Source organism: Ptychodera flava, chromosome 6 (assembly GCF_041260155.1).
Source record: "Ptychodera flava strain L36383 chromosome 6, AS_Pfla_20210202, whole genome shotgun sequence".
Classification (NCBI taxonomy): Eukaryota; Metazoa; Hemichordata; class Enteropneusta; family Ptychoderidae; genus Ptychodera; species Ptychodera flava.
This window is the reverse complement of record NC_091933.1, coordinates 30,845,809-30,866,282: the sequence shown is the minus strand read 5'-3', so window position 1 is coordinate 30,866,282 and position 20,474 is coordinate 30,845,809. Positions and strand designations below refer to the sequence as shown.

Below are 20,474 nucleotides of genomic sequence, written 5' to 3'. Positions count from 1 at the left end.
CGTTGAAAATACAATGGCCCTCTACCAGTATTTGGTTTCAAGTTTAACCTGCAGGTATTCAGATGAAGTAAGAATGAAATTTATATTTCAGTCTTCCAGGATCCATGGTATTGATAGTAAATATTTTCATTATACGTTTGTAGGGTACACCTGTATGTCCGTCTACATGTATACGTGATTTCCTCAGTACAGCAAGGCAATCACAGTGGATGGCAAAAGTGTGACCCTAAACCTTTTGCCTCTGCTCCACAAAAACACTCTCTGTCATGTGTAGGGTAGTTGTATTCCAGTGGATTTCTATCATTCATCAGAGTTTAACTTCCTGTTTGTGTTCCTCACTATCTTTTTTTATCTTTCATCTCAATCCATCAGGCACTTGATCAAGAACAAATTAATCTGAAGAAACACACCCAGTATGAAGTCACCCACGAGGAAACACTCTTACAAGAAACCGCATCCAGGGAAGCTGATTTTATTTCCCGAATCAGTGACTTAGAGAACGAAATCAAACAGTGTCGTCTATCTGTTGATAGGACTAAATCTGAAAATGAGAGGGTTGCCTCCAGGAACTCTGAATTAAATGATGTGACAGAAAAGTTAGAAGTACAGAGGAAGCAAATCAAAGACGAGTTGAGGGAGTATAAATTTCGGGAAACTAGGCTGCTTCAGGATTACAGTGAATTGGAAGAGGAAAATATACAACTACAAAAACAGGTGAGAGAAGTGTGGATGGTTCATAGAGAGTGTGGAATATCATATAGCTGTACATCTATAGATAGTGTGGAAGTATCAGCTGATGTCATCTGACAAGCCAATAACAGCTCATGTAATATTGAAAATATATAATACCTTGTTTCTCTGATGCAACAGTTACCAAGGAAACCATGAAGGGTGTTCCAGAATGTTTTGCTTTATTCATCCTTTTTGTGTAAACATACTACCGACATTACTTTACAGAGACTGTTTAAGCCAGTAAATATCAAACTGTTAGCTATGTTTAATTATATTGATTGAAATGCATTAAATTGGCGGAATTCTTGTTAAACCACAGATACCTGTACCTTTGCAGAAATTTAACTGTTGGCTGTGTTACCATTACCAGTAGAGAAACTGACATTTTTTCATCACTGGCTCTCATACAGGTCTCTGGCCTGAAATCATCTCAAGTGGAGTTTGAAGCCATGAAACATGAAATCAGAAGAATGAACGAAGAAACAGAGTACCTGAACTCCCAGGTTGAAGACCTGGCCAAACTTAAGGAAATTGCCGAGAAACAAATTGAGGAGACCTTAAATGCCCTTGAACATGAACGTGAGCAGAAACACGCTCTGAAGAAAGAGCTTGATGGAAAAATGCTGTCAGAGCTAGAAGCTCTCAATGAGGATCTAGAAAGCAGCACCGATAGGTTACAGCTGGACAGGGAAGAATGCAGCTCGCCTGATCACCCTATACTACGCAGAATGGAACACGAGTTCCGCGCATCTTTGCCCAATGAAGGCTCGCCCCAACCAGCACCGGCAACAGTTTCTGATCTCCTCAGTGAACTCCACACAACTGAAGTGGAGAGGTTGGAAGCCCAGCTGAATTCTCTGAAGAATGAAAAATCAGAGCTTTCAAGAACGCTGCAGGAGTCCCACAAAGAACTTAGGAACACGAAAGACGCTCTCTCTGAGCAGAGCAAGAGAGTAAACCAGCTGTCCGCCGTCGTCGACCAAAAGGTCTTCAGTGAGTTTGATGAAGATGGAGGAGCCAGCGAGGATGAGGAAAGTGAGCAGTATGAGGACCTTCTTGACAAGGACAGAGAAATTGCCATGTTAAAGAAAGAAATTAACAGATATGAGAAGCGTTTCTTGGCTGCTGTCACCAGAGTGCAGAAACAGCAGGCCGAGCTGCAATCATATCGCACGAGTTCTGCCGACGAGCTGCAGAACATCCCCACCAAGGTCTACAATGATTTGCAAGCTGAAATGAACGTCTTGAATGACAACAACAGGAAGCAGAACTCCACGGTAAAGGAACTTGAGAGGAAACTGAAAGAAACAAGCGAAATATGGGAGAGAGCCAAGGGAATCTGAACTGTATGCGAGACGAGCTGATTAGCATAAGTGAGGATCTTGCCAGCTGTATCACCATATCTGTACAGTGAACGGGGAAACTCCAAACAAAGTGATGTTGGAACACTTCAAGAACACGCGCATGAGTCGGAGAGAGGGATTCCATACTCAGATTGCCAGCAAACTACGAGGCATTGCCCCATCTAGGAGCAACAATGCCAGCGGCATGAGTCGTAAAGAGAGGAGAAATGCAGACAGGAACTCTAAGGATATCGATGAAGCAATGCTTGAAGCTGCGTCAACCAATGGTACAGGAGATGCTAAGGTTGAACAGAATGGCATTCTCAACAGCGAAGGCCCCGCAGACGCATCTACATGCTTCACCATGTTAGCTACAATGCGCGATCAGGTCAAATACCTGAAACGTGCCGTTGAGCACACACTGGAATCAGCTAGACAGCATCGGGTGGATGGCGGCGGCTCAGCTGAGAATGAAGACCTGCAGGACCAGGTAGTCAAGCTGAAAGCACTGCTGTCAACAAAGCGTGAACAGATCACAACGCTGAGAACGGTCCTTAAAGCTAACAAAACCACCGCAGAAGTGGCGTTGGCCAACCTCAAGAGCAAATACGCCAACGAGAAGGCCATTGTTGCTGAGACCATGATGAAACTACGCAACGAACTCAAAGCCCTCAAAGAAGATGCCGCCACTTTCGCGAGTCTGCGGGCAATGTTCGCAACTCGCTGCGACGACTACGTCACCCAACTCGATGAGATGCAACGTAAACTTGCCTCAGCAGAGGAGGAGAGGAAGACCCTCAACTCCCTCCTGAGAATGGCCATACAGCAGAAACTGGCCCTCACACAGCGGCTGGAAGATTACGAGATCAGCAGCGAGAGACAGTCATCGAGACGCTCCGGAACGAGGCGACAGAAATCATCTCGAGTGAGTTATTACCGTGGATATAGCAATCCTGTTGATTCGAAAGCTTTGTCTGATAAACTTGCCAGATATGAATCTCACCTCTGAGCTGAACACAGAAAACCATTTAAGGCAGACTATCGATGTTTACAGTCACAAATACTGCCCTAGTCAAATTATCCATTGATACCCTTTCAAATTCCTGTCATTTACATCAGAAACATACCAAGTCTCTTGAACCTTTTCAAAAAATGCATCTTTGCGGATGAAATCTTTTTTAAGTAACTACGACTGTGACCATAGCAAGACAAAACATGCATAAAGGTACGAATTGGATGGTACAAAGTTGTGGATTTGGCACTCACCCATTTGGAAGGATTAATCAGATGTAGTTTTCACAGACATGTAAACAGGAAATGTAGTCAGTACTGACTTCAATCACGCAGTATCGCAATAATTTTATGATTTCCCATGAGGGAAATAGATGAGTACTTAGCTGGTTACTGATTGCAGACTTGCCATAAACTATGTAATGCATTTACGTGTGAATATCAGACACCTCGTTCATGCAAGATCCCTTTCAACGGAGATATAATAGAACAGTCATGTCACTAAATTACTCAAATCCGTTTCCAAAAGCATTTTCCCTTGGTGCAAAACTCGCCGATAAACAAATCTTTTCATATGATTGAGTGCCATCCCCACACAAGCATACTCAAAGACCTGCAAAGTGAAGTAAAGAAATTCCTACGCAAATACTTTATCTGATGCAACAGTATGTCAATATACTACTACGACTAAGGGAGAGACGATTGAACTTGACGAGGACCAAATGTATGTTATTTTTACACACAAATCAGAAAATATGTGTTTTGCTATATATTTTATCTCTCCTAACATTAGCATTGTCAATTTCCTAACAACTTGGTGTGTGTTTTTGCATGTGGTGTCCTTCAGTAATTCCTTTTTAATCTACTCTGTCTTTTGTGTAAGTTTAATGTTTGAGCTAGAGGCAACTTTCCAACTGCAACTAACTGCCTGCATGCTTTGCCTTGAGCCACTTCAAAGGGTACGATGAAATGCCTTCTGAAACGTCTTACAGACTGATGAGAGACTCAAATTATGAAAGCAAAATATGCTGAACAAATGTTGGTAAAGTTAGACCCTGAGCTTGACAAACTCGGGGGATTGATGGTGTATTCGCACCAGATACAGTCTGTCTTATCACATGTAGTAAAATGTAAGATTGAACCGTTTCCTAGTTGATATAAGTGAAATGTGTTTCCTCTGAGCAAATTACCAGTTCCTGCGTCACATGACTTTAAAAGATATTTTTTATTTTGACACTAAACCAGTCAGTCCTGACATCATGCAGTGACTCACTATAGCTTTTTTGATATGATACAATGGTCTCCATAGGTTTTGACATTTTTTATCAGTATTGAAATATGATGTATTCAAAATGTTAGACTTTAGTTGTTAATTAATTTGGACGAGCAGCCTAAGCTTTGATAAATTTATTTTTTGGTTTTACCTGATAGGTTTTAACACAAAATTGTTGAAAATGTGTGTCACGCTAAATTATCTACCTCAATTAAATTTGACAGTACTTAATGAAAATGCTGCACCCTGTGATTGTTATTTTAACAAATTTCATCAAATACTTGACTTGTAACGTCTACAATTTAAATTCATGACATATTTGGGGCACATTATTAGAACAATATTTTTTATCCAAGATAATCAAATTCAAGGTCTTAACCTAAAACCCATTTTGACATGCTAGGGTGGTCTAGTATTTTTTGTGGCAATGGTGTTTGCCACAACAACACAGTTCTTAAACGTGAAGCTACTATCTGATGATGTTGCTTTCTCACAGATGAAGGTACTTATACCAACTAGTGCCTTAGCTTTAACAATCAATAATATGAAATGCAGGAAAAGAATTTCTTCACAAAGCAGCAGTAAGAGACGGTTGGCCTGGTTGAATTTCTGAAATCTGAGTGAGTGACTGCAACTGCTTTAGTGTAATTGTTATTATTGATAAATAGCACCACTTAAACTTAAAGATAGCTTTTTCTGTTTTTCTTCCTAAAAATTTCAACCACCAGTGGCAGCTGAATATATATTTATAATTACAGTACTTATGAAACAGTGATTGATTATATTACCTAAATTATAAACTATATGCACACTTGCAAAATCAGATGTAGGGATACATGTACATTATATCACCTACACAACTAAATTTGATAGCTCAGTGAGTGAGTCTGTACCAATAATTGACAGGATTTTGAAAATTTTAGTTGTAGCTTTGAAGTATTCTTTATGGAGGAGTTCAGGAGACTTTAACACATAACTTTCAAGCATCTCATGGCTAATGATTTTGCTTTGTAACACGTTCTGCGTTGCCTCTATCAAACCTATTGCCAATGTAAGACCACGCCACTCTTGCTGTGCCGTACCTCCTCGAATTTGTTTTTGTAAATTATTCATGTCAATTTTTTGAAAAAAAAATGATGGTCAGATTCAATGATATGAAAAATAAACGTGTTGAACACAACCGATGAATACCGACAAGTGTCACAAGTTAGGTCATACCTGTCTACTGGACGCAAAAAACAAAAACCGACTTTGTTCAAATATTGTTTTTGTTAGAGGTGGTCTTGTACGGTATGACAGTTCATGTACTATCGCTTACTTTTACCTGTGATAGTTTTATTGCTTACATAACACAGACTGTTGAAATGTAATATTCATTGAAATTAATGCATAAAAACAAGGTAATTTTGTCATGCAAGAGTTTTTGAGTAACTTTTCAAAGGAATGATACAGGCAATGGAGAGCACAAACAATGATAAGGAATGGATTGCATGTGAAGAATATTTTTTTTATAATTTAATCCATCATGCACAATTTCATCTGCCAAACATAACTAATTGCCGGGCAACTTCAAGAACAAGGAACCAGTACTGACTAACTTTCATTTTTTTAAACTAAATGACAAGTTGCTAGATTTATTTTTTTGGAATGTTAAAAAAATAAACTCCACTAATTACTTAAATTAGTGACATTAACAAGACTGTGTCACCGCAGTGTGATTTTCAAAGACTGTATCACCGCCGTTTGATTTTCGAACTCCTCTTCATGTCTGTATCTGTTCAACAAGTGTTTTAATTTTGCCACAGCCTCCTGCTCAGAGACCTCAAGGCAAGTTCCATCAGGGACGCCAACACCAGCCTTCTTCCTAAAAGTGGTAATATTCCCTTTTTCCTGTGAATTTTCTCGCATATTTCCATTGTTATGTTGGTTTTTACGTGTGTGTGTTCAATGTCCTTTAGGCTGTTATAAGTGTTGCTTCATATTTTTCTGCACTGCGTAACATACCTGCACACCTCACTCCACCCCCCTTCCCACCTCACTTCTCCTAAATTTAATGTAATGCCAAGACTATTGCTTTCTAGCTGCCACGTTTCATTTTACTGCTGTTCTCTTCATAACCATAAATCATCTTTTTTTTTGTTTTTTGCTTTCTGTCTTTCAACAGAACTAGCCGTTTCCAGCTCCAAAGGGTTTCTGTAGCACCAAATAAAAGCTGATCAGTGCAGCCGGGATGGTTTTCACCTGTTTTCATAGGAAGAGAAACACCATTAAATCATCAATCCATCCACCCATACATCCATGGCTGTGATTTTCAGACCAATATATACCTCACATCTTATGCATAATATTGCCAACATACACACAGTCACTGGCTGACAGGTGAAGGGAGTCCACCTACAGAGTTGCCTTACTAATACACAATTATTCAAAGCTGAATAAGGTCAGACCAACCGCCCACCTGTTTGTTTATCCGCTTGTTCTGACAACGGATGGCAAAACTATGAGAGTATAGCATGGGAAATCATTTGATTGCAACTGGGTGAGTTAGGGACATCTACTCGAGTCGGCAACTGCACCGCTGTCATTATTCATTTCACGAACCATACCACGGAACACAACCATAGGTGTCTGACGCAAGGTTTCTCCATGACCACAATGACATTTCCTTCCATCATGACATCTCACTCCAGCTGGGATATATGCGTGTAGATACTAGGCATGACCAGAAGGAACCCAGCCAGCTTGCCAGCTGTCATCATTCTTTCACCAAGGAAGCGCATTGCAAGGAGAAACAAAATTCACACCTGATTCTGTAGAAAAATACACATGAAAGAAAAGACCCCAAGAACAGCTTAGGAATGTAACTGAACAAAGTATTATGGCCTTTGTGCAGTTTAACACACTACTAGCAGCCATTTCTGCCTATGTGAAGTTTGTTTCTCACTTGCTCTGAGTTCCATCGGTTCTGCCATATTGCTCAAACAAGCAGAGCTAACCCGACATATTGCAAGAGTTTGCTTTCAGGTGTCCCTTTCCTTATCCCTGCGTGTTATAAGTTTCCGAAGTGTGCCGTAATATTTTATGCATGCACATATAGGATCACAGATGATAGCAGACAGGCTCTTTTTCTGCTATCTGTGATTACATCAGCTGCTACACATAATTGTGAGTTTTGTGTTTGATTGCTCAGAAAATGGTTTATGTCAACCTGTCATGCACAGACCAAAAAGTGACGTAATGTCAATCTCCAAATTTTATATTCAACCACAGTATATGTAATTGTGTAACAGCATGTCTGCCGTACAAACTCAACTTGTAAGAGTGTTGTCACTTTGGGTGAGTGATGATGTGAAATACAGGGTGAATTCACGTGAATATTTCAAAATAGAATCGGATGAGCTTGCACGTTCTTGATCTGAAATTTAAGCGCTGAGTGACTTCATGCAAGAAAGAAGTCAAACCTTAAAATATAAAATATTCAGCACTGGCATGACGATGTCTTAATCCAAGATTGTCAGATGCAATTCCATGAAAATTGTGGTAAAAGAAGAGGCTATGTACACTTGGTATTGTTTTACAAGGCTGCAAATTATCAATGACATACAAGCAACACCCAGTGAGCAGAAACACATCAATTTGTGCCAATCTTTGTCTTGTAAGGTCTCCTTAAGTATAAAAAGTGCGTTTGAAAAATCCAAACAAGGCATTAAACTGTGATTCTCTCAAGAAGGAGAAATCACTGGATACGAATTGTGATTTATCACATTCAAAATAAACCTCTTGGAAATAGATCACCTATTGGGTGATTTTCACCGCAGTGTCAGGGCAGGTACTGATCTGTAAAGCCTATAAAAACCAACTCTCTCACAATACAGAGAGAATTGAGAAACAAAAAATCAAACACAAAGAAGTAAATGATGAAGGAAAAAAAATTGTGTGATGCTGTGCATGTAGCATCTAACCACTGATCCCTCCCTTTCACTGAAAACAAATTTGAAATAAAGAAGAACAAAAAGGCAATAGAAATATGAACTGTGGGTGGAGTATGATGATGATTAAATTTGCATAGAATTGCAGTTTCACAGAATTTACCAATGCGTGATGTTACCATATTTCACCATGTTGGCTATGCCACTGCCAGTCAAAACTTTGACAGTCCATAACACAGGGCAACAAATGACCTTTGACCTTAACTGTGAATGACGCACAGACTTCCATTTGTTAAATGAAAAATTTGCTTGATCTGTGTCATACGGGAGTGGAGTAAGTAGCAACAGGTGAGGTCTAGAGGGGTTAAAGGTCAACCACGATCAATGTGTTGATAACAGACAGAATGTTTCATATGTGCTGTTTGTACTAATTTTTCAAAACCAGTATGATAAGCAATGCCGATTGTCAGCATCACCTAAACATCATCCAGGGTAATTAAACTACAAAGTCAAATGTCAATATTGTTTGCACAATATAAAAAAGTCGGACAGAACACGAGGAATTTGTAATTTCAGCTCTGAGACGACCAGCCATTTTCAAAATGTGAAGACTCAACAAAGTCAGAGGGCAAGGCCAGCATTTGAATGTTGTATTAAAAGAGAGGTTGCTGACAAAGTGGAGGATGCTGCTCACAACGCTGACAGCAAGGAAATAGAGAAGAAAACACAGGCAATAAAGTGACTGCAGACAGTGTGTTCTGCACTGAGTCATCAGATTTTCATTTCCAGTCTGTCTGAAGGGACATTCTGAGTGTAATATCGTATATCTGTACAAGGTCCCTCCACAAAGACCATGATCTGTCTGACAACATGGTTGTTAACTCTCTGATGTGTGTAGACAAGAAATGTACAGTACCCAGTACATTTCGATATAAACCTAACCTTTTATATAAGTACAAAGCCCATGTGCAAACCATCAGTGTTATTCTGTTGAGTTCACAACCCAAGATATAGTGCTACTTACACGTAAGCTGTATTTATATGCCATATTTATATTGATATTTATAGCAAGTGTTATGCTTTATTAATGTTTTATGAGAAACATGCTACATTGTAATTGTGGCGGGGGACAAATATCTGCATTATTGCATTTATGGATAATTTGAAATTGTACTGGATGACCTACATTGAATAAGGGATATTTGGAGACATGTTTGGTTTTTATCGTAATAAATAGACTCAGGATAAATTTCTAGTGCTCTTTTTCGAATAGGGATATTCAATTATTTACAAAACTGTGAACTTTTGTGCCTTAGGTCCCGAGCACAGATTGTGAAGTGTTTCTTTATGGTGACACTGGTGTACCTAAACAAGACTTGATATACCAGTGTATTTGCCTTGTAAATCAGATGTTACTGCTTGGTGTGTTGTTGATTTTCTTTCATGCATTGTGGCTGTTTTTAGTATGGGATGAAAAAATCCTGCCGTGGTCACTCCTGATGTAGCGTGATATTTTAACGATTGATTCAGACAGGTTAGTGGAAAATATTGCAATAGACAGTTACATAATATTGAATGTTTTTTTTGTTGCTTTTAGTGTGATGAACTCACAGATAACTTGTATGATATTGTGTTATATTTAGATTTTTGTTAATTTTCTCATTTACGACTTCAATAGATGTATTTTCAAGCCCTCGCGGTCTGAGGGTAGCGTTGTGGGCAATACTGGGTATTTTAGATACCAAGCACTACTGTATTGACATCAGTTGGATCAACGAGGGCATTGATTTGCCACTGCTAACTCCAGACGTGTGGCTCATATTTTCATGATATCTTATCGGTTATCAATACAGTGTCCTTTTTTGCGTTTTGTTATTCATATACGTCTGAAATCACCAACACCAGTGCGTACACCTGTCTCCCATTATATCCAATGGCTTCAGGTCCCGTAGTGACATAACTCTGTCAAAGCCATGAACTGCATATCTTTCAGCTTTACCCAACTTTGACCGTCCTTCTTCTAGTCATCTTCACTAAATGTATAAAAATCCTTCAGCAGGTGAAATCATTAAAAGGTGTCCCAGAAACAGAGCTGGACTGAGAAAGAGAATAAATGAAAAATATCAAAATCATCCACTTCAGCCCTGGAGGCATTGTCGCTATAACAAAACTTAGCATTTTTAATAATCAGAGTAATTTTAATGTTTCATAGATTTCCTGAGTGTTACTTTTACTGTCATTTTTTGTGAAGTATGCACATTTCTAAACTTTCATAGATTTTGTTACTTTCATTCTCACTAATACCTATTGTTATATATTTCTATAGAAATTGACTGATTAAGAACTTTCCACTTCTAACAGTGATAACCAGAAGAAGCTGATGTATGTTTACCAAATACAACTTTGATATATGGTATACGGAATTCCCAAGAAAACAGGGATTTCACCAAGTGCATTCTAATGGCTAAAGATGTTTTACAATTCTCTACCACTATATCATAGATTTCTTTTTTTAGTGTAACAGCTCATTTTGTACACAACCTGCTCTTCATATTTTTTCTTCTAATTTGTAAGTTCTATATCCATCTTTTTATATTCTCTTACATTTAGTCTGTGCGGTTTCTGGCTTTTATGAATTACCTTTCATATCTGGACAGCTTATGCTAGTTGCCGTTTTAAACTGACACAAATTAACTCTTATTCTATGCAGACAATTTAAACAATTGAAGAAAGATGAACACTCACTCTGAGACTTTTTATTAACGCATTATTTTTTCTTTTGAGAAAGTTTTAGAATGCCTGTGTCATACCTGTTATCAGGTTGGTTTTTATCGGCATATTAAAGTGCTTTTTTGTGTAAGATTTGTATGGCATTTTTTCTTGATTTTACAAGTCAACCTGTGTAAAGTAAACTTTGCAAAAGTAGCGAGTCATGATGTTTGCATTTTACATACTACTGTGATGATGCACACAGAATTGTTCATAGAGCACGTCCATTACTATTTAGTGCATTATGGGATATGTCAAATGTGAACAACTTAAAGAATCACTTCAGTGAATGAGAGAAGTGGGATATTATAGTAAGACTTTGTTGTCATGGCAAAAAAATAAAGTAGAATTAATATTTTATGAAGCATTAATTTACTTAAAGTTGTATTGTTCTGAAATCTCTGCTGAAGATAGAGAGCTATTCTGAATACTGAAAGCTACAGAGCAACACTCTAGAGATGGCAAAGTTCAAAGCTGCTTTCATATTATCCAATCAGTATCTGTGTCTCATAATCTGTGGCTTTCAAATTCAAAACTTCTTCTATATCATCCAATCAACATTCATGTCCTGTAAACTTCTAGTGTTATATCAAAAGACACTTGCACTGAATGTAGAAATCATCTATACACTATCATTGTAAAATCCGTATACATGCCAATTTCCATCCATTCTCACTTCGCATAATGTGTGTAAAGATTGACTCTTAACAAACTACTCCATCATTTTGAGCACATGCCTTTACCCACTTGTTTGAGACTTGTGACTGTGCAATCTTTTGGACTGCACAATCACAAATTTGTCGTATCATCATCATCTGAGAATGCTCTATACCACGATACTTGCTGTGGCAGATTATTAATTATTGACAAGTCAAAAAGACACCAGGACTGAAAGAAAAATGTTAATTAATATCAATGGATCGATAAAGAGACATTTCTTGACAATACAACTTTGCTCTAGCTTTACACTCTGGATACAGGGTGTGATTTTCATTTTCATATTATAGTAATACAACAAATAATTTATAAATATTGTAAGTGCTAATATACCAAAGTGTTTCTTTAAAGCTTTGGGTTTTTTCTATATAATAGGGTACCCCTTCTGTCAGCTTTTGTGTGAAGCAGGGTGATTTGTACCAGTGATGGTCAATTGTGGCAAGCCACTTTGTCAAGCCTCACAGTGCTTTATCTTTTCTACAGATTTCTAGCAATTTGTACAATGAAATTCCCAGGTTACTGTATCCAGTGAAACATTTAGAAAATAAAAGTAATCAATATTGGAAAACGATACTTGTGAATTGGCTGTTAATGACTCGCCATTGTAGCTCTTTTTCACTCTATCCACTGATTGAGGGCTTAAAAATTGTTGTAATCTGGAACATTTGGTTTTGTTCAAATTTACGTGCATATTACCGTAGAAATTTACTGGGTAACTGGATGTAATTTTTAATTGTTCCTTCATTTTTGCTTCTTCTTCACCGTAAATTTCAATGTTCAAACACAAAGTAGTATCCTTGTCTTCACAGCACATTTTGTAAAATATGTAATGTCAAGATTTAGCAATGAATTCTAGTCCGGACTGTTGTTTTTTTCAATGCAAAAGGCACCCCAGTACAACACCTTAGAACAGGATTTTGCCATTAATATCCCCAATGTTCTTCACATTCGTACATTACTCCAGTTGTTTACATGCTATCTGAAGAATAAAACCCAACAATCTTTCTTATATCACATTTCATCAGTATACTTCACAATGAGGGCCAGCCCCTTGCCTTCGGAAGAAATTATGAATTTTTGTCACTGATTTATTACTTGAAAATCATGAATATTGTACATGTAATTCGAAATAATTCGTACTTGTCCAACTTCAATAGAAGGCAAATTTATGAGTTTCAGTCCCCTGTAGGTGTGATCACAGGATTCCTCAATGTTATAGTTAGTTGCAGTATTGGTATATATATAATAATTATACTAATTATGCATTATTTGTACATCTTATTGAAGTCATACAATTTAGCTGAAGTCAAATCGGAAATATAATCTGATGTAATGAAAACCTATACAATTGGGAATCCTGTGATGACAAAATTAGGTTTTCAATTCACAGTCTATCAAAATGGACCATGTTTGAAAATATATTCATATTCATAATTGGAAATTGAATGCAGTTTTCATACATAATTTATTCTGGAATGTTAATGCCCGTTCAAGGTAACATTTGCTGTTCTACTCAGTGGTGAATGTAGCCTTATCTACCAGAGTGTCAGCAGGGCATTCTTAAATCACAGCTTAACATACACATCCAAAGCCCTGCATACAAGTCTGTGGGTTGTTGATAATGCCTCCAACCACAAGCGAACTGGAAATGAATAGTCTAAAAATATAATATTATTTTTTGTAATTATTAAAAAATAGAAAATGGTAATTATAAAACATTGAGTTACTAGTTACTTTTAGTTCGTACTTAATACAGGTTGAGCTTCCTTTCTGCAGAGCAGCACTCGATAAAATCGTACGTGCATGAATTGTGTATGACATAGGCGGCGTCCAATATTATACTATGAGTACCCGTACAAAAGCGGCTCCTAGTATATTGGACATCCTGGCCAGCCACCCAATATATATATGTCATACACAACTCGTACACGAGCAGCAATTTCATCAATTGCTGCATCACAGAAAGGAAGCTCAATATGGATGAAATATTAAACTCGGGTTTAGTGATATCAATGTTTCATAATTACATTTTTCATAATTACCAAAATATCATATTTTTAGACTACATGTATTTATTTCTGGTTCGCCTGTGCTCCAACCACATTTGCTATAAACAACAGAGACCTGCTCAGTAAGCATTGCACTTGCAAACAACAAAAGAACCTGGAGAATTAAATGTTTCAATCAAAATACTGACCAGATTCCAAATCTCATTGACTTCACATCTACAATTTGTCTAAGAACAGACAATGCTGAGAGAAGATTAGAACTTGCAGACATTAGCAATATTAGTACATAATAGACACATTACTGAGTTATGCCACAGGCAGCAGAAACGAGAAAGACACTTGCAGATTAATGGTATTGAACGATGAGGGCGCCCACACTGCCACCAAATTTTCATCGAATCGTTCCGAATCTCAGTCCGAATCAGCTTCTGGTGCGTACGCATGCCTTCGCTAGGTTTTTACAGAGAAGTGTTAATACAGAACTCTTTTCCTTGAAATTTAGGACGAAGAAGATTAATACACGCCAACATGAATATACGATTGGCAAAGGTAAGGTTCCCACCTGTGCAATAGTCTTTGTAGTCTGTATTTTGAGTTACATTACGTCGATTTAGGCTTGTAAATGACCGGCATTGCATTGACAGCACGGTGCCAGGAATTCGAGGAAAGACCGTGTTCATGTAGTCCTCAAACTTGCAAGCGTCATGGTAAAAAGCACGCACCTAATGATACTTCTACGTCACTACCAAATTAGTGAGCAATCTTTATGTCTGATAATGTGTAGGAAGCATGTTCATTTAAACTTCACTCCCGGGACTGTTGTACATTTTACCACTTGCTCTCGTACCTTACATTGAAAGGTCTGCTGGTATTCACCTTCAGCATCAACAGTTGGCATGGCTCGACCTGTAACTCCATCACCGTTAAATATTGAGGCAACATAACATTGTCAAAGGAGTAGTAGGTCTATGGATCACGGCAACAGTACCGTAGAGATCTGTAGGCCTAGCACTTTCTTTGTTTTGGCCTCCTCAACATAGCCAAGTGGAGGGAGTACAGAAGCGGCTTAGTAAGATGAGGAGTTGATTGATGATGATGAGTTTCATTTGTTATTCTCATGTAAAACGTTTGTCACTGAATGAGTCATATTGTTCCACATCTTCGCTTGCCAAGGTCTCTTGTCCGGGCAGCTGGATGCTGCCCCGAAATCAAACCTTGGCTTAACAAGTTGTTAAATCGTTTGATGAAAAGCGCCGCCACACGGTTGTATGTGACCTGTGAATAGTCGATCATGTAATCGCTTAGTATGCTAGTACTAGTACTATACTTACCGTACTAGTACTATACTTGACATGAACTTCAGCTCCGATGGCCACATGACAACCGTGAGTGACCTCGGACAACACATCACGAGCGTCTTATCAGTTACATTTTAACATCACGAGCGTCTTATCAGTTACATTTTAAAGTTTGACCGACAGTCAAAAGAAAGCTGTAAGCTGAATTTCAAATGGGAACATCTTTGTAACAAGTACGACTGGAAGTGGCAGATCTTTGTGCTAACAATCACTTTGCGTTACCATATCATTCCAAACAATGCAGTCTCATAGTGTTGTGGTGTCCCTACTTGCTAACATTATGCAGGAACAAGCTGCCCAATTACGTTATGTTTCCTTGTTAGCAACATACATCAACAAGAGTCTCAAAGACGATGAGCAAATTGATCTCTTGGACCTGGAGTTACTTGTTGACTGCTGTGCACCTACATTGCCCTTAGATGTGTGTATGCATGTAAAACTCCCAAAGCTTAATAGGAAATCAAACGGCTATGCGGACGATGCCATGTCATCTTCCGTGTTCAATTTCACTGCGAAAATGAGCAAGTTCATTTATCACGTAACAGTTTATCATTCCCTTTCATTCTCAAAATTCATACCTGATACTTCATCTGCTTCAAAAATGCTCATTTCGTGTGATTTTCAGCTGAGTTTGAAATACACATCGCCAAAACATTATAATTGTTATGGTGAGCAATGTTCCAGTCATCCCACATTGAATGTTGACCACGTCGGCGCCGCTTACCTACGTGGGTGACTGGAATGTTGCTCACTCCTATGTTTTGGCAGTGTGTCTTTCGAACTCTTTCGAAAATCACACAATATGAATATTTTTTAAGGAGATGAAGTATCAGGCATAAATTTTTCAACAAGCAAGTAACTGTGCTTGGACCTACTGTTGTAGTTGCACATTCGGCAGTTGGCCAGCACCAACTCGGTCTTGTCTGTGTTTGTAAGATGTGTGACATGGACTGTGATTGGTACACCAATCATCAGCTACTGGCTGTACCATCTTTTCCACTCTGGTAGAAAGGGGCATGGCCAAAAACTGTACTGAATGCTCTTCGAAAAAGCAAACAATATCAACTGGACAAACTTTTAACCCTTTCACCACCATGATTTGGCCCAAACTCATTGTTGTCAGTAGTGATTGTGGATCTGTTTACAGGGAATGGGGTGAACAGGTTAAAACATGCCAGCTTCACACGTTTATTCATCCTGCAAACACTGCAATAATAAAATGATAATGGAAATGAACATACCATGTCCAGGAGACACTAAAAGGGATCCTAATATTTGTGTGTAAGACCATGGGAGGATAAGTATTGAGAATGCTGTCAGGCAGTCATTCATTGAATGTCAGTGAAAACAAAACTTAATAAGATTTTCAACAGATTTCATTGCACCTTCTTGTAACTCAACATACTCGTGGTGATAAATCATGTTCTGTCTTCTAAACAGCCAGAAGATCTAATGAATATGCAGCACTGCAACTTGCTGTGTTTGCCTGAAAACTATCAGATGAAGTATTACTTCTATCATGGACTGTCATGGCCACAGCTGTCCTATGTGGCAGAGGATGAAAAGGGCAAAGTGGTTGGATATGTGCTGGCAAAAATGTGAGTATTCCCATCTTGCAGTGAATGGCATGTTCAACGACAAATAGAGAAAAATATAGAAAAATGCAGTGTGATATACTACTATAGTGGAGGGTGTGTCCATGTCCCATTCAACCAGCTTCACTGTACCGGTATATAGGTCATTCCTCCCTAATTCCAGACAAGGAACTCTTAAAAGTTTGACGATTAAATATGCAAAGAGCAGTGACTATAAATTAAATGAAATCCCTCTCTTTTTGACGACACCATAAAGCAAACTGTTCTTCTCCATCTACCTGCATCATCAGCATTACTTCCCTAGACTTATATGATTTCAATTCTGAAGTCAGACAGTTTATTAATACCTGGAACCACAGTCCCTCTACCCACTACTATACGCATAATGGCAGAGTGTGAAACTATCTTGTAATTCCAGAAGTCAAAGGGACCGTTCAGTCAGTGGCATTGGAGGACACACTGATCAACATTGAATTTTTAAGTAACATTTGAAAGATAAAATTTATCTGTAGATGCATAGACACTGCATTATAGAACATGTGTGTTTTGTTAATGTTTTATTGATTGGTTGTGGCGTTTAACCCTTTTCCTGCCAAGTCCATATTTCACCACCAGGTCAAGATGATTAAAATTAATGAAACACAACGTATTCCATATGATTTATTTTAACATAATACTGTACATTTGAAGGCTGTTGAAAACATAATACTGTAAACTTGATTTTTTTTGGACAAAAGATGCTATAACATACCAAGCCAAGCGGGTGAAAATACGTCATGTTTTGGCTCAATACCGCTTTTTACTGACTTGGCTGATGGGGAAGTAATACAGTTATTACTGTCTGGCAGGAAAAGGGTTAAACCAATGACAGTGGATAATCAGTTGAGAAGTCTGGCATTGCAGAGTTTCAGCGCATGGATGCTGCTCACCAGAATGAAAAAATAAATCATGATTAAAAGTATGGACAATGTTCCGTGAACAAAATGTTTCACACAGTAGATAGGGTACTCATAATTCTTAAGCTAGACAGTTTCACTTGCATACAAATATGCATGTGATGGCGACAGTTATGTCTCCAGGAATAAAATCATCAATGTTGTACACTGAATGAGAGTTTTCTGATGATTAATTTACAGGGAAGAAGACCCAGAGGAAGTGCCACATGGACACATTACATCTCTTGTGAGTTTGCAATTCTGTTGTATATGCAAATGTATATTTCCTTTCCCTAGTGAAGTGAAACTTAATTATACAAAAACCAAAAGTCATGACAGATAGTTGCAATTTCTTGGGCTCAAAATTCTGCATGTTTTCTAAATCACATAAAGTTCACTACTGTCACACTAACCCTTTCTCAGAGAAGATCATAACCTTTTGTTTCTCTGCATCAACATTAGTACAAAAAAAGTTTACTTCCAATCTATTCCATGGTGAATTCCCCGTTTGAAATAAAAGCTCCCATCTGAAGCTCTGACAGTGGCTGTTAGAGTCATGGCCCTTGAACATTGAGAGCAGAGATCAGCTTTGTTCTTTATAGTGAAGAAAGGGTTCAGACATGAATTGATTTCTGTCCTCTAATAAGCACAGCTTTGTGAACTTCTACGAACATATTGCTTTGTCAATCCAAGTTTTAACTTTTCCCCACCAAACGGCAGTCTGTATTGCCCTGCTCCACCAAATGCATGTATCTGTACTCCGTTGTCTCATCTGTCTGCTGTACATACCATAGTGTACCACCTAACAAAATTCAAATAGTTATTTTCTTTCAAATCAATATTTGAAGGAACATGTCAGTTTTATAATAATTTATTTCACTTCCCTATTTGTGTTTAACATTTGCTACTTACCAGTATTATGTACATCTTTAGAAACTTAAAAAACTACTCGCAAACAAAATCTTGTTTTGAAAAACTGTCAATAGCTGTTCTGGTTTTCGAAACAGTGGACTATCAGATGGTTGCGACAAACATCTGTATATCCACTTCAATTGCATTGATTGCATGCATTTTATGAACTCTACAGGCCGTGAAGAGATCACACAGAAGGCTTGGTCTGGCTCAGAAACTGATGGATCAAGCATCCAGGGCCATGGTTGAATGCTTCAATGCCAAGTATGTGTCACTACATGTCAGAATAAGGTAAGTGTTTCAATGCCAAGTGTGTATGTGCCATGAGTGTTTAATATTTTTCTTTAAATGAAAAAAAATGTATGTTTTTAGAAAACGAACTTGTTGAACCAAAATTGTGCAGATCAAGAAAAAACAAAATTAAATAATTACAGATTGATATTTCATATGATTGAATTTATGGCATACAGTTTCTCTTCATACATGTTTCTCTTTGTGTTTTTAGTTCTTTTTACTTTTCTGATAGTTGAAAACAAGACGCCCAGAGAAACAATAGATAAAATTACTGAAACCTCCTTTATCGAAAGCAATGTGAAATTCAGATAGGTATGCGCTAGCCATAAAATTTGATGGCAATAATGTAGATGGGTACCAGCTGCCATGTAGTAGCAGTGAATTTAGAGTGACTCCGATGATTTGGATGTGCAGGTACTGGAACTCACAGGATATCCTTATAAATAAGACCATTTCATCTGCATGTTGTAACCTGCAGAGTTCAGGAAATGTAAAGATTGGTTGTATCCTGTGAAATTGCCATGTTTAGTGGTCATAAATTGACTAATGAATTTTCGTCCCTTTTCTATCATAGCAACCGGGCTGCCTTACATCTCTATACAAACACTTTGAAGTTCAAGTAAGTGTCAGTCTGTCTCTTTTATGCCTAGTTGTGTACAGAATCCTTAGCTTTTACTTTATGGTTATGCCTATCAATAACCTCACAGTGTTCTCCCCAGAGCTATTATAGAGTGGTGGCCGCCACTCTATAATTTTTGGTAAACAATATAAACTCATTACCATAACAATTACATTTATTGTTATGCAAATTAGCCGCCACTCTATCAGAAAATCCTGGGGAGATCACTGACCTCAAATGTTACTCCGGTGTAAATTTTCAGTCTCTATGTAAAGGATGTTACAGTTACTGAGTTACATGTAGGTGTAGAGTGTCATTTTTGGACAGATATTGGGACTCTCTGATTTCTCAATACTTCTCTGATCTAGCTCTTTCTTTTCTTTTCCTGTCCTACAGAAGTAAAAAAATGTCTCAAATTGCTTATCTCTTTTTACAAAATTTTCTCCTGATGCAGCATCTGTGAAGTAGAACCAAAGTACTACGCCGACGGCGAAGATGCGTTCGCAATGAAACGAACGCTGTCGACCTTCCACGAGGAACAGACCACCACGTACTACACAGAGAGAGACAGCAAGAAAAACAAAGCCAAGGAGGAGAGCGAAGAAGACGACTCCACTGAAGACGGAGGCAGGAAAGAAAAGGGAAAAAGAAAAGGAAAAGACGACAGCGACAAATCAAAGGGCAGAGATCATGAAGGCTGCGATCACGCAGAGTGCGGTACAGAAGAAGTGAAAACACAGAAAAAAGGGAAAAAGAAAAGAGACAGGGAAAGCAAAGAGAGTAAAGAAGTTCATACATGCTCATGTAGTCATGGAAAAGATGGTGACAATGTATTATGATGAAAGACAATATGCTTAGTTACTCATCTTCTTTTCCAAGCATTGTTTCAAGCATCACTCAAGACAACTAAAATAACTGGCCAAGGTATTCAATTTGTAAATGGTTGTTCAAAATGGTGACTTTGTTGGCCCTCTGATA

At 38.1% G+C, this 20,474-nt stretch overlaps 2 protein-coding genes across 2 annotated transcripts in view; both read left to right on the top strand.

Moving 5' to 3' along the window:
* LOC139135504 (protein bicaudal D homolog 2-like) overlaps positions 1–6,662 on the top strand; it is a 63,937-nt gene extending 57,275 nt beyond the window's left edge. The window contains 6 exon segments of the mRNA XM_070702909.1: positions 373–714; positions 1,143–2,049; positions 2,052–2,117; positions 2,120–3,000; positions 6,165–6,232; positions 6,524–6,662. Coding sequence (XP_070559010.1) covers positions 373–714; positions 1,143–2,049; positions 2,052–2,117; positions 2,120–3,000; positions 6,165–6,227 — 2,259 coding nt within the window. The 3' untranslated portion in view covers positions 6,228–6,232; positions 6,524–6,662.
* A 7,527-nt stretch (positions 6,663–14,189) lies between these two features.
* On the top strand, positions 14,190–20,474 carry LOC139135507 (N-alpha-acetyltransferase daf-31-like). Its single transcript, XM_070702914.1, has 6 exons — positions 14,190–14,332; positions 16,582–16,739; positions 17,873–17,918; positions 18,759–18,874; positions 19,452–19,496; positions 19,951–20,474. The coding sequence occupies exons 1-6, from the start codon at positions 14,312–14,314 to the stop codon at positions 20,333–20,335; spliced, it is 771 nt and encodes a 256-aa protein (XP_070559015.1). The 5' UTR covers positions 14,190–14,311; the 3' UTR covers positions 20,336–20,474.